Source organism: Tarenaya hassleriana, unplaced genomic scaffold (assembly GCF_000463585.1).
Source record: "Tarenaya hassleriana unplaced genomic scaffold, ASM46358v1 Cleome2, whole genome shotgun sequence".
Lineage (NCBI taxonomy): Eukaryota > Viridiplantae > Streptophyta > Magnoliopsida > Brassicales > Cleomaceae > Tarenaya > Tarenaya hassleriana.
The window spans coordinates 8886447-8898346 of NW_010965372.1; the positions used below are offsets into that span (position 1 = coordinate 8886447).

An 11900-nucleotide genomic window follows, 5' to 3' on the forward strand; every position below is an offset into this window, starting at 1 on the left:
TTTCATTAGAGAAACATCACTAATTATCTAATACAAATTAATACGCTATAAAAACCTAATATTTCCACACAAATATTATTTAATTCGGAAATATCTTGATAAATGGAAAATGTGATTATTAGACTATGTTTGACAATGTGAATCCTTATTCTAGAACCTTTTTTTTTAATTAAAAATCAATTTTCACTATATAAATTTGGATATTTAAACATTTTTTAGACAGTCTTTGAAAATTCTTATAGGTAAAAGTTATTAGTCGATAAATTTCCTTGTGGTAGATCGTAAGAATTATATTCAACATGTAGCTTTCACATGTGGCATTTCTATTCCTTGTATATCATCGAATGTGAGAAATGCATATATCACCACTATTGTACAGAGTGTGACACCAAATTTCACATTTACAAATTTATTTTTTATTTCCATTTTTATATTGAATCTGACATATTATGTTTCAATCTATTCCAAATAAAATCTGGATAGCTATCTTGATTTCCATGTCTGAGGGTTTCACTGAAGTCATTAGGACAGATATTATACATTCCGGTGTGTGTATATATAGGAGATTTTTTTTTGATACATTGGGGAATTCCTGTGACTATCTACCTTTACATTGGAACCCCTGTCATTTACCATACGAGTTCAGTTGTTACTGCGTATAATATATGTTTTAGAAATCAAGATTATAGCAAATACTGAAAATATATATAGTTAGTGTTTGAAAGGAAACGGTATTGCGACACGGGTGGAGCACTAGGACAGGAAAGCATTTGGTGGTCAATGAGTCAAAACCCCACTTCTTAATTTTTTTTAAAAAAACATAATAAATAACAAAAATATGCAACAAATACACAAAAAAATTTCAAAAATAAAAGAGGGTATGCTTTATTGTTTGAGGAGGAGATCTGCTTGATTTAATTAAACAAATATTTATTTTCCTCTCCTTTTTTTTATTCTTTTTAATATAATTAAATTTACCACATATATAGATATATTTGAGATATATTTTCTATAGTTCCCATCATATCAATTGATTCTAGCAGCATGTCGAGGATTCTCATCGGCAACACATATATGGTATTTCAACGGATAAGGGAACCTTTGTTTTGTTTTTATTTTATATTTTATATTTTGTAGAAAATTGAATATCTACACAATTGGGCATATGGGTACGGAAACAAAGCACATTTCAAAATCATGAGAAAAAAAATAATACTCAAACGTTATTTCCGAAACTAATGGCATATATAATGTATGGATGTATTTAATATATATACACATATAATATGTATATGTATGTGTGTGTGTGTGTGTGTGTGTTTTCTGATTCATCACCTACCATTTGATACCGTGTATATATACATATATAATATGTATACATACACATATAATGCAAAAAAAACGTGTTAACTATTGTATGAAAATCAGTACAAATGAATATTACTTTTGCTTATGAATTTTAAAATTCAAATTCTTTTTGATAACACAAAGATTTTTGAATTGAAACCAATGAATGGTAAATATTTTCGAACAAATAATATGGCTATTAATATTAATATATATATATATATATATATATAAAATAAAGAGTGATGTTTTAATTTTACTAATTCATATCCGCATTATAATATTACAAGATACGTAGACATGATTGAGTGAACAAAAAATATAATGGCGTGTGCATCTCTTTTTATCCAACTTTTCTACGACTATAAGAAGAGGCATTTCCCATTTGGTTTTCCCTGCCCCAAGCAAGTAGAGCTCTTTACTCACCAAACATCTCTCATCTAGAGAGAGAAAGAGAGAGATACATATACATAGAGAGAAACAATATCTATATATACATACATACGTATATATAGTTTGAAACGAATTGCTTTGTATATCTGTAGAGAGAAGAGACAGAAGATGATGAAAGGGCAAAGGCAATGTGGGATTAGATGCCAAAGGCTTGAGAAATTGAAGCCAATCTTGGCGATCATATCGCTTCAATTCGGGTACGCAGGCATGTACATAATAACCATGGTTTCCTTCAAGCATGGCATGAACCATTGGGTCCTCGCCACTTATCGTCACGTCGTCGCAACAGTTGTCATGACCCCATTCGCCCTCGTTATCGAAAGGTAAGCCCTATGGAACAATTAGGGCAAAATTATAAACTATGATTCATGCATGTAACATATATATATATATATAGGATATGTATGTAATTAATGGGTTTGTTGTATGTGTTTTTTGCAGGAAAATCAGGCCAAAGATGACACTCCCGATATTCCTTAGGATCCTTGCCCTTGGACTCCTTGAGTAATAACTGATACTTCTTTTCTTTGGTTACGTATATATTCAATTATCAACGACCATGCATGCATGTCCGATAAATAATCTTTTTGGCACCGGTCAAATAGGGTAACATAGGTTTTATATCGGTTTTCATAATTTATTTTCCTTTTTTTTTGTTCTCTTAAATTTTTCAGTTATTTTTTTTTTATTAAGTTCGAATGCAATTAAGTTTTATAATTCATTTTTAAGTGGGATTTATTTTTTGGTTCCATGCAGCTATGATATTGGATTCAACGTGATTTTACATATCCGAACCCAGATATCGATCGCTAGTGGCACAGATATTCTTAGTATAATGTCACGCAACATCTTTTTATCACGACACTGATATAATAAGCTCTCGTATTACGTTTTCCTTTCCTTTTACAAAAGAGAAAAAAAAAGGCATGTCAATGTCATAGGCTCATAGTTATAACAAAAGGTGTCGACACAAACATACAAACAGAAAAAATAAAAGTTCAAATTAATTTTTTTTAAGAAAATTTTTAAAAAAAATAACCAAAGTTTGGAAATTGCGATGTGGGTATGATGTGCCAGGCCGGTCATGGACCAGAACTTATACTACATGGGGATGAAAGCCACGTCAGCAACGTACACTTCTGCTTTTGTGAATGCTCTTCCTGCCATCACCTTCATAATGGCCGTCATTTTCAGGTCTTTTAACACTACAAATAATTATAAAAAGTTTAATCAAACCAATTAAGTACCAATTCAGTTGTAGTTATCCCGTGATGATGATGATGATGATGATGATGATGATGATGGGTTATAGGTTAGAGACCGTGAACATGAAGAAGATACACAGCCTTGCAAAGGTTGTCGGGACGGCTATAACGGTGGGAGGAGCCATGGTGATGACACTTTACAAGGGTCCGGCCATTCAGCTCGTTAAATCGGCGGCTCACTCCCTTCATCAAGGAGGAGCCGCCGATACCACGGATCAACACTGGGTCACCGGAACCCTAATGGTCATCGGCAGTATTGTTAGTTGGGCCGGTTTCTTCATCTTGCAAGTACGTCTTTCTTTACACTCACATATATATATACAGCACACATTACAAAAGAAAAGTCTTAGCATATTTTTTAACACGAAATAGTTAAAAAAGATTATTAATAAATATATTGACATTTTCCCAATTAATACATCAATTAAAAAAAATCCATATAAATATACTAATTTTCAAAATATAATCCGGTTTTTGCTAAAATAATAATAACTGTAAACGATTATTGGTAAAATTTTATATTCGAAAATAATTGAGTTAAACGACAGTTGATCTATATTTTTTGAAGTTAAAATCAGTTATATTTCTGAGTACCCACTACTTCAATATATAAATCCGTGAGTAAATATATGTTTATATATTTACATAACGGTTTCAAATAATTGATATATTTGTAAGGTAGAAAAAATAAGTATTTGTTTATTTTTATTTTTAAAAATGTTTTATATTTTATTTTTACGTAGCTGTGCATTTCTCTGATTTTTTGTAAATTTTTTTTGCAGTCATTCACATTGAAAGAATATCCGGCGGAATTATCGTTGGTTGCGTGGATTTGCTTCATGGGAACGATTCTAAACGCCGTCGTTTCGCTCGTCATGGTGCGTGACATCAGCGCGTGGAAAGTCGGCATGGACTCTGGGACTCTCGCCGCCGTTTACTCCGTAAGGAACCGCAACTAAAGATGTTAATCACTCGATTAATTAGCAATTAATCGCGTGATTAAGTACTAATTAATCGCTTGAACTACTAATCAGGGAGTGGTTTGTTCGGGGATCGCGTATTACGTACAAAGCATAGTGATTAAGGAACGTGGACCTGTTTTTACGACGTCGTTTAGTCCCATGTGCATGATCATCACAGCTTTCCTTGGCGCTTTGGTTCTCGCCGAGACAATCCACCTCGGAAGGTACACTTAAATAATATATTCTTTTATATAAATAAATTACTCAATGTTGCAATTAAAACACAAAAACAACATTAACAGTAAATAAAAAACACAGAAAAAACAATTAAAATACTGGTTTTGAAAATTATTTTATTTCTAAACAATTATAATTCTCAATACCGTGAGTTTTCTTTGACTTTTAGAGGTTAAAATTCCAGTAATATAGTTAATATTAAAAAAACTGATGCTCGAATTAGATATTTAAATTGTTCACTCTATTAGGAAGCCGTATTTCTGTACTTTTTTACCACTTTTTCGAACGATTTATAATTTTTTCGAAATTTTGTTTCCTGAATTGGGTTTTTTTGTTATTTGTTCTAAGTTTTAGATACAATTGTAATTATGCAGTATAATCGGGGCGGTTTTCATAGTTTTCGGACTATATTTCGTCGTGTGGGGAAAGAGCAAGGACAACGTGAATTCGGCCGAGGAAAAAATGGCTATCCAGGAGCTTCCGATCACGAATTCAGTCAAACAAACTAACGGCGCTGATGTCACCAGTGCACCGGCTTACGGTGGAACCAACAGTACCTGATTCCAGCCTATCAATTCCCAACCGTGATCTCAAATTTTGAAGACCAAAAGAAATTTCCAAGCGGGGAATTTGGGTGGTCTTTTATGATTTTATGTTTACATTTCCAAGCTCTCTTCTGTTGACCGGTGATATAAGTATACATATGTATCTGTGTGTTCTTAGTCCTCTTTGTTAATGTATTTTGAAATTTCAAGGCAAATGGAAATCAAATACGATACGAAACATGAAATAATCACATTCAAAACCTCAATACAAATAATATATAAGTCGAAATCAAATACAATCAAGTATACCATGAAATGCAATATATTAAATTCTTATCGTAATTTTATATTTTTATAAAATCACAACATCGTTAGCTTGCGAGTTTGTTCTATTCGGACTCAGTAGAACAAACTCGCGATTCTATCTAGAACGAGATGAATTAGAGAATGGAGTGGAGCCAAAAATCTTTTTACGTGAGCAGTAAATATTATACCCAAGTAATAATACAAGAACTATCGGAAAAAGATCAAATTGTTATTAAAGAAAACGGAGTGTCTAGATTTAGAATATGATACAAAATTTAGGGGTTGTTAGCTAATTATGGAATTCTTTAAAAAATAAACTAATCGAAGATTCGAAATAATAATTAATTGCAATTCCAAATCTGCACGTGGGGAAAAAATGTGAGGAGAAGCTTTTGGTTTAGTCTGGGGCGAATAATAAAAGGAAAGGGAGAGAGAGGGGACAACTGACGATTCACGATTGGGCCTCTAGTAGTCGTTGCTGTCTGGATCTCTCCCTCCCTCTCCTTCGCCGGAAAAAATGGTGATGTGGGTATTCGGGTACGGATCTCTGATATGGAAACAAGGGTTTCCCTTCGACGAATGCCTCCCCGGTTTCATCACTGGCTATCGCCGCGTCTTCTACCAAGGTCTGTCTCTCGCTCTCTCTCTCGAGTGTTGTTGTGCGTTCCGATTATCTAATTGGTGATAAAGCTGTGTGTATGTGTGCGAGTGTGGACAGGCAGTACGGATCATAGAGGAACTCCGGAGTTTCCGGGAAGAACAGTCACACTAGAGCCTGCAGATGGGGAAGTGTGTGTATGTCTCTTCTTTTCCGCTGTTTCATTTCTCACATTCTCTCTTGGATTCCATTTTTCTTATTGTAGATTCCACGTGTTCGATTGCTTTGTCCCTTGATTAGAAGATAGTGGCAGTAACAGAAAGCTAAAGGAATGACTTTTAGGATTTTGTGTCTCTAGTATGAATATGGGTCGGAGCCAATGCATTACCAGAGCTGTACCATAGTAACCCTAGGCTTCTCAGATGTTCATTGGGTGAACATTGATCATACGCAAACCAAATTCATGTATATTCAATGGTTGCATCATGTCTGTATTGGTGTAGTTTGATCGCTTCTTGTTGTAATGGATATTTTTCAGCTGGTTTTGCTCACGAAGACATTTTAGAACTCTCTTTCCAAGTTTCTACTCTTAGGTTTTGTTGTCAAGTTTTGATGTTCCTTGATAATAATAGTGTGTATGTTCAATTTTAGCCTGGTGATCTTCATAGAGACTGCACTAGAGACTTCTAGTCCGATCATTCGTAACGGTGTTTCTGTTGCTACATCTGAGTTTCATGATGTTTTATTCGGCTAAGCATATCACGGATAGGTTAAGGGGCATGGTATCAAAGAATTACAGCTTGTGGGGGATGATTGTGTAAAAGAATATGAATTCAGACATTGTTTGTTCTTTCAATGATTACAGTGGGGAGTCGCATACAAGATAACCAAGGAGAAAGACAAGAAAGATGCCCTAGATGTATGTATTCTTGGCATCTTCTTCATTCATTTGATTTTTTCTTCTTCTCAGTTTTGATTTATGAATGTTGGTCACGGATTTTGTCTGTCAGTATCTGGAAGTGAGGGAGAAGCAATACGACAAGAAAGTGTATCTTGATCTCTTCACTGTGAGTTATTTCTGTTTGATCTCCAGAGCAATTTCCTGGAATTAACTGTGATGTTTACAAGCTAATTTGTTTTCAGGATCCTAATGCTTCAGAACCGGCTGTCTCGGGAATGTTGGTGTAAGAACACAGAAGAAATCATTATATCGTATCACCATATATATATATATATATATATATCACCAACTGATATAGTTCTTGCCATTAACCTCGATACATCTTTCGGTTTTTCTTTAGGTACATAGCTTCTTCAGACAAGAAGAGCAACAAGAACTACTTGGGACCAGCACCTCTTGAGGACATTGCCAAGTATGTTCTTGATAACTCTGCATTTTAGTTACTGAACGGGCTCGTTCTATAAGATAAGAAGCTTTCTCGTGTTCTTTGGATTTCATATTCGTGCAGACAGATAATAAAATCCGAAGGCCCCTCGGGACCTAACAGAGACTATCTGTTTCACCTGGAGAAGGCTCTTCTTCAACTGGGTAAAAGCTTTTTCCTTTTCCTTTTTCTTTTCACATCAGACGCATCTGTTTCATGTTCTTCAGCTTGAGCTGAGAAATTGCTCGCTTCGATTTTGTTTTTTCTCGAAAGGGTTTGAAGATAAACATGTGATGGATCTTGCAAACGAAGTTAGACGCATTCTTTCGGGGAGCACGGAATGGCCAGCCGCCGCGGATGCCTCTTGATGCGAGCATCTGAAATATGCCAAGTGGTCAGAGATGATATTGCATTCTTAGCACTGAATCATTGTTATCGCTATTCATTTTCATGCCTTAACAAAAAGGTCAATGATAAAGGCATTGAATGCGGAGGATAAGGTTGGGTTCGTGTATCGGCCATCGGATACTCAAATACAAATAAATGTATGGTATAGCGCTTGGATTACCAAATCCGTTTATTCTGAAAATTGATAGCTTACTGTTTTGCAATATACACATAAATACATATCTTTTATTATTCTTCTGCATTTATCAAAATTTTTTTTCCTCTTTCATTCATCTTTTACATCATAAAATATTTTTAAAAATTATTCTCTAATCATGTATATTATTTTTCTAAAGTTACCCATTATTATTAACTGACACGAAATATAAAAAAATATATATCCTGTTATTTTGTTTTAGGAATTTTTCTATATATATTTGAGAATGATACTATTCATTAGATGGTTAAGAACAGAATAATCAAACCAATCCTAAACAAATGACACATCAATAATCGAACTAAAATCAATATAAAAATCGAATGGTTATTACTTTTTTTAAAATTCAAAAATTGAACTAAATCTTAAACGAATAACAAAATAATAAAAAAATAATGTTTTTTTAAAATGAATATTTTTGTAAATAAAAAATGAAATCTAATTGAATCTAAATTCGAACCGAATATGGTGGAACCGAACCGAAACAAAATTCAACAAAAACCTAACAATTATAGTTTTTCAAAATTAAAATAACCGATCCCAAATAGAATCAAACCGAACCCATACCAAAAACCGTATAAGTTATCCTTTTTTTATATATGTTCATAAGATTTTTTCTAATTATTATTATTATTATACACTTAGACATAACAAATCATATATAAACTAATTAATTTTATATAAATTATCCACATTTCCTATTGTTTTTTCTTTGAGATTTTTTTTTAATTAGAGAACACGATATTTGTTTTTTATATTTTTTTAAAATTTTAAAAGTGTAAAAAATTTCATATAATATATGAAATATTTTTATATAAATACATTAACTATTAAAAATTTTGATATAAGTTTTAAAAAAAATTCATATAACTTTTCAAAATAGTATTGAAATATTTATATTTAAAAATTGATTGATTTTATTTAAATATTCAAATGAAAATCTTATATATGTCAATTTTGATTTATAAATTTGATAGTATAGAAATATTTATATTTAAAAATCTTATATTTTAATCATTTATGTTTTTGTATAGAAGATTTTAATAATATGTGGTACTAATTGTAGTTTATAACTTTATATGGTCACAAATACGAATTTATACGGTCGCAAAATAAGGGGTTTAATAGGTATATAATTAAAAATAACAGGGTGTTTTTGCAAAATTAACGACTAACAAAAGTTAAAAATCTTCACATTCCGCACATCCATCTTCTTCTCCACCGCCGCCGGAGAACTGCCAGAGCCAACTCAGCCAAGGTAAGCTTTCTTCTTTGTATTCTCTCCTCCTCCTCCGTCGCCACCTTTCTTCCGCTCCGTCAGGTCTTCTGCTCAATATCCCTTCCATTAGGATGGACATTTTTACCGAGATCCGCGGGTTTTCGGATATCCTATCTTACGGATACCCGAGAATCATTACTCGTGAATTAATGAGACATAGGTCGGATTTTGTGAGACAAAAAAACTCGGGTTCAGGTTCGGTTCGAGTTTTGATATCTCGTCACGGGTTATCTCACGAGTACCCAATAAAATAAACAAACTATAAAAATACCCTTAATTTTTAATACTCTTACGAAAATACCCTTCTTTACTAAACCTGATTCACTCTAACCCTATCTCATTTTCTATTCTCTCTCATTTTGTGGCCGCCTCTCTGCAGAAGAAAAGTCGACATCTCTGTCGTCGTTCGATCTTCGCTGTGCTGCCTTGCGAGTCTTCACCGTGCTCTCTTTCAGCTCGGATTCGCCGTGCTCTTCCCCAGTTTTGTCGCTGCGGTAAGTTTTCTCTTTGTTCTTCCTTGTTCGCCGTGTTCGACCGAGCTTGCTCTGCCGTGAGGGAAGAGTTCGGATCCGTCGTGAGACCGCCGGCCTTGCTCTGCCTTTCCATTCGATCTGTCATGTAGAGTCAACTTTTTCCACTAGTCCGACAAACCTCCCTCTTGAAAGCTTTGATTGGAGTGATCTCAAACAGGCACACCAAAAAGGATCTTTTATCCTCCACGCAATTTGCGTCTCAATGTGTCTTTGGTTCTGTCCTCTTGTTTGTGTATTTCTATTTAGGGATTGACAGATTTTTTTTTTTTTTTGACAATGTATTACCACATGAAAAATCTAAACCTTGTTCATATCAAAAGGAATGGCTGGTAAATGCTCAGATCAAATGGTTTAGAGAACAATGGAGATATTCTGTACAGGTTATGAGTTTTAATTATACACGGGTTCAGGTACGGGTACCCGGTCTCGTGCTCCGGGTTTCGTGACATAAAAACCGAGATATTCCAATAAAAAACTCGACGAGATCGAGACCGAGATAAAGACGTTTGGGTACCCACCCGTGCCCGCCCCTAGTGAGGATTACCACCTCTCCTTTTACCGCGGGGAAGAGTTTCGCTCGACGGTGGAGAAAATTTGCGCCATATGAGCATATGATTTCCAAATGTTGTTCTTTCCGGATCTGAATTCGTATTATATGCACAATCAGGGTCGTGTTTGGATGGGCGTGACGTATCTAGGGTTTCCAGACAAACGGATTTGTTCGACATTTTTGTGTCTAACTTTTTAGATGTTCCGAGCTGTGTGATTAATTGGTGGATTCAGCTTTGGGTGACTAAATCAGTGATTCAGTGTGTTGTAGATGGATTTGAACTCGAGGAATTTCGCTGAACTCTTGACCAAAATCGAAGCCGAAGCTGATGATTTCTTACTTGCGCGTAGTCAGGTTCTCGCAAAAATCTTCCTTGCATATTGTTTTGTGGGTGTATAATAACGTTCTCGATGCCAATGTTCGTTGTTCTGAACGAAAAGCTTTTTGTGAAAGTCAAAAGTTTTGGAGCTAGTTCATCGCTCTCAACTCCATGTCTTCCAGAGCATATACGATGTAACTGATAGAAAGTCAAAGTAACGGCAACGGGAAACTTTCTCAGATAGTCTAATAGAGAATTTGCATGATTTGGATTCCAAGATAAAGTTTTGAGGGCACAATTCACAATCATAATCATAATAATAACAAATGCTAATTATTCCAAAAACCATAAAACAAAAAAAAGTTCAATTGGCTTTTCACCTTTTCTGGCCGCATAAAGACCGGGCGGCTTGAACGGCAAAGTAGGTGAGGATGATGTCCGCACCAGCTCGGCGTAGGCACATCAACGACTCCATCATCACCCTCTCCTCGTCGATCATCTTCAGCACTCCCGCTGCCTTTATCATCGAATACTCTCCTGACACCTGTCGTTTTTACGAAATTCGTCAATGGATTTGGCAACAAGGACACGCAAACGAAAAACTCAGCAATGGAGCGGTGCGAGTACTTGGTATGCAGCAATGGGTAATGGAGATTTCTCCCTGAGAAGCCGTATGATATCCAGATATGGAAGACCAGGCTTCACCTGCGATCATTCCACAAGCTTTTTTAAGATCAATTCAAACCCCATAATTCTTCTACCAATGCCTTAGACTGAAGACTTACCAGGAGAATATCAGCTCCTTCAGCCTCATCTTCGCGTGCCTCGACCAATGCCTCTCTGTAATTTGCTGGGTTCATCTGATAACTATCCGTTCACCGGGGCAAAACGATCATACAAAGTTAGGCCGGGAAAAAAAGGGTATCTTTATACGAGGGTTATCGGTTGTTTACGTTTTCTTGTCCCCAAAACGCGGGTTTGAGTCGAGAGCTTCACGGAAAGGGCCATAGAATGAACTTGCATACCTATCAGGCATAGGAATTAGCCATAAAAAGAAATGAATGAACAATGCTTCTAATAAAAACGCGAAATCCTTGTTATTACTTTGCCGTGTATGACATGATGGAAACATGTTGAAAGCCCTCCGCATCCAAGGCTGCACGAATTGCGCCTACTCGCCCATCCATCATGTCGCTCGGACTAACAACATCTGCACCGGCTCGGGCCTGTGGGATTACATTATCTCCAAAAGAAGTATCAGAAAAAGTTGAAATATTTTGATTCTTCGCGAGAAATATTTTGAGGTTTACCTGGGAAACAGCTTGTTTACACAACTGGTGCACCGTTTCGTCGTTCATTATCACGCCTACAACCGAAACAAAATTGCAAGCATCAGTATTCATACGATTATTTCCACACACGCAATCTTGTTTTCTTAAAAAGAATTACACTGAAAAGATTAATGTGCAGAGATTTCTTACCATCTTCTCTGACTATTCCATCGTGCCCATCGGAAG

At 35.2% G+C, this 11900-nt stretch overlaps 3 protein-coding genes and 1 long non-coding RNA gene across 5 annotated transcripts in view; 3 read left to right on the top strand and 1 right to left on the bottom strand.

The window, feature by feature from the left end:
• The first annotated feature begins 1750 nt into the window (after positions 1-1750).
• On the top strand, positions 1751-5062 carry LOC104813145 (WAT1-related protein At4g08300). The gene is made up of 7 exons (XM_010540678.1): positions 1751-2123; positions 2242-2304; positions 2878-2994; positions 3113-3353; positions 3848-4006; positions 4100-4251; positions 4639-5062. Exons 1-7 carry the CDS (start codon positions 1909-1911, stop codon positions 4823-4825), a joined length of 1134 nt encoding a protein of 377 aa, XP_010538980.1. The 5' UTR covers positions 1751-1908; the 3' UTR covers positions 4826-5062.
• Positions 5063-5513: 451 nt separating this feature from the next.
• Positions 5514-7711, top strand: LOC104813146 (gamma-glutamylcyclotransferase 2-3). Its single transcript, XM_010540679.2, has 8 exons — positions 5514-5741; positions 5834-5910; positions 6579-6632; positions 6724-6780; positions 6857-6897; positions 7015-7086; positions 7183-7262; positions 7372-7711. Exons 1-8 carry the CDS (start codon positions 5633-5635, stop codon positions 7464-7466), a joined length of 585 nt encoding a protein of 194 aa, XP_010538981.1. The 5' UTR covers positions 5514-5632; the 3' UTR covers positions 7467-7711.
• A 1066-nt stretch (positions 7712-8777) lies between these two features.
• LOC104813148 lies at positions 8778-10745 on the top strand. Its single transcript, XR_771713.1, has 2 exons — positions 8778-8960; positions 10335-10745. It is a non-coding gene; the product is annotated as an uncharacterized LOC104813148 (long non-coding RNA).
• LOC104813147 (delta-aminolevulinic acid dehydratase 1, chloroplastic) overlaps positions 10630-11900 on the bottom strand; it is a 3175-nt gene continuing 1904 nt past the window's right edge. For both annotated transcript variants that reach the window (XM_010540683.2, XM_010540682.1), the window contains 7 exons: positions 11865-11900; positions 11694-11749; positions 11488-11609; positions 11337-11408; positions 11169-11250; positions 11011-11088; positions 10630-10927 (listed from right to left, as the gene is read on the bottom strand). In XM_010540683.2, the coding sequence (XP_010538985.1) occupies positions 10760-10927; positions 11011-11088; positions 11169-11250; positions 11337-11408; positions 11488-11609; positions 11694-11749; positions 11865-11900 (614 nt within the window). In that variant the 3' untranslated portion in view covers positions 10630-10759. The remainder of the gene's footprint in view (positions 10928-11010; positions 11089-11168; positions 11251-11336; positions 11409-11487; positions 11610-11693; positions 11750-11864) is intronic.

What these genes read in the sequence shown, in the direction of transcription:
- LOC104813146 (XM_010540679.2), top strand. Translation starts at nt 5,633, where the DNA reads ATGGTGATGTGGGTATTCGGGTACGGATCTCTGATATGGAAACAAGGG. An exon ending in TCGCCGCGTCTTCTACCAAG is followed by an intron (nt 5,742 to 5,833) that starts GTCTGTCTCTCG and finishes GAGTGTGGACAG; the next exon opens with GCAGTACGGATCATAGAGGA. An exon ending in CCTCTTGAGGACATTGCCAA is followed by an intron (nt 7,087 to 7,182) that starts GTATGTTCTTGA and finishes ATATTCGTGCAG; the next exon opens with ACAGATAATAAAATCCGAAG.
- LOC104813145 (XM_010540678.1), top strand. Translation starts at nt 1,909, where the DNA reads ATGATGAAAGGGCAAAGGCAATGTGGGATTAGATGCCAAAGGCTTGAG. An exon ending in ATAATGGCCGTCATTTTCAG is followed by an intron (nt 2,995 to 3,112) that starts GTCTTTTAACAC and finishes GATGGGTTATAG; the next exon opens with GTTAGAGACCGTGAACATGA. An exon ending in CTCTCGCCGCCGTTTACTCC is followed by an intron (nt 4,007 to 4,099) that starts GTAAGGAACCGC and finishes ACTACTAATCAG; the next exon opens with GGAGTGGTTTGTTCGGGGAT.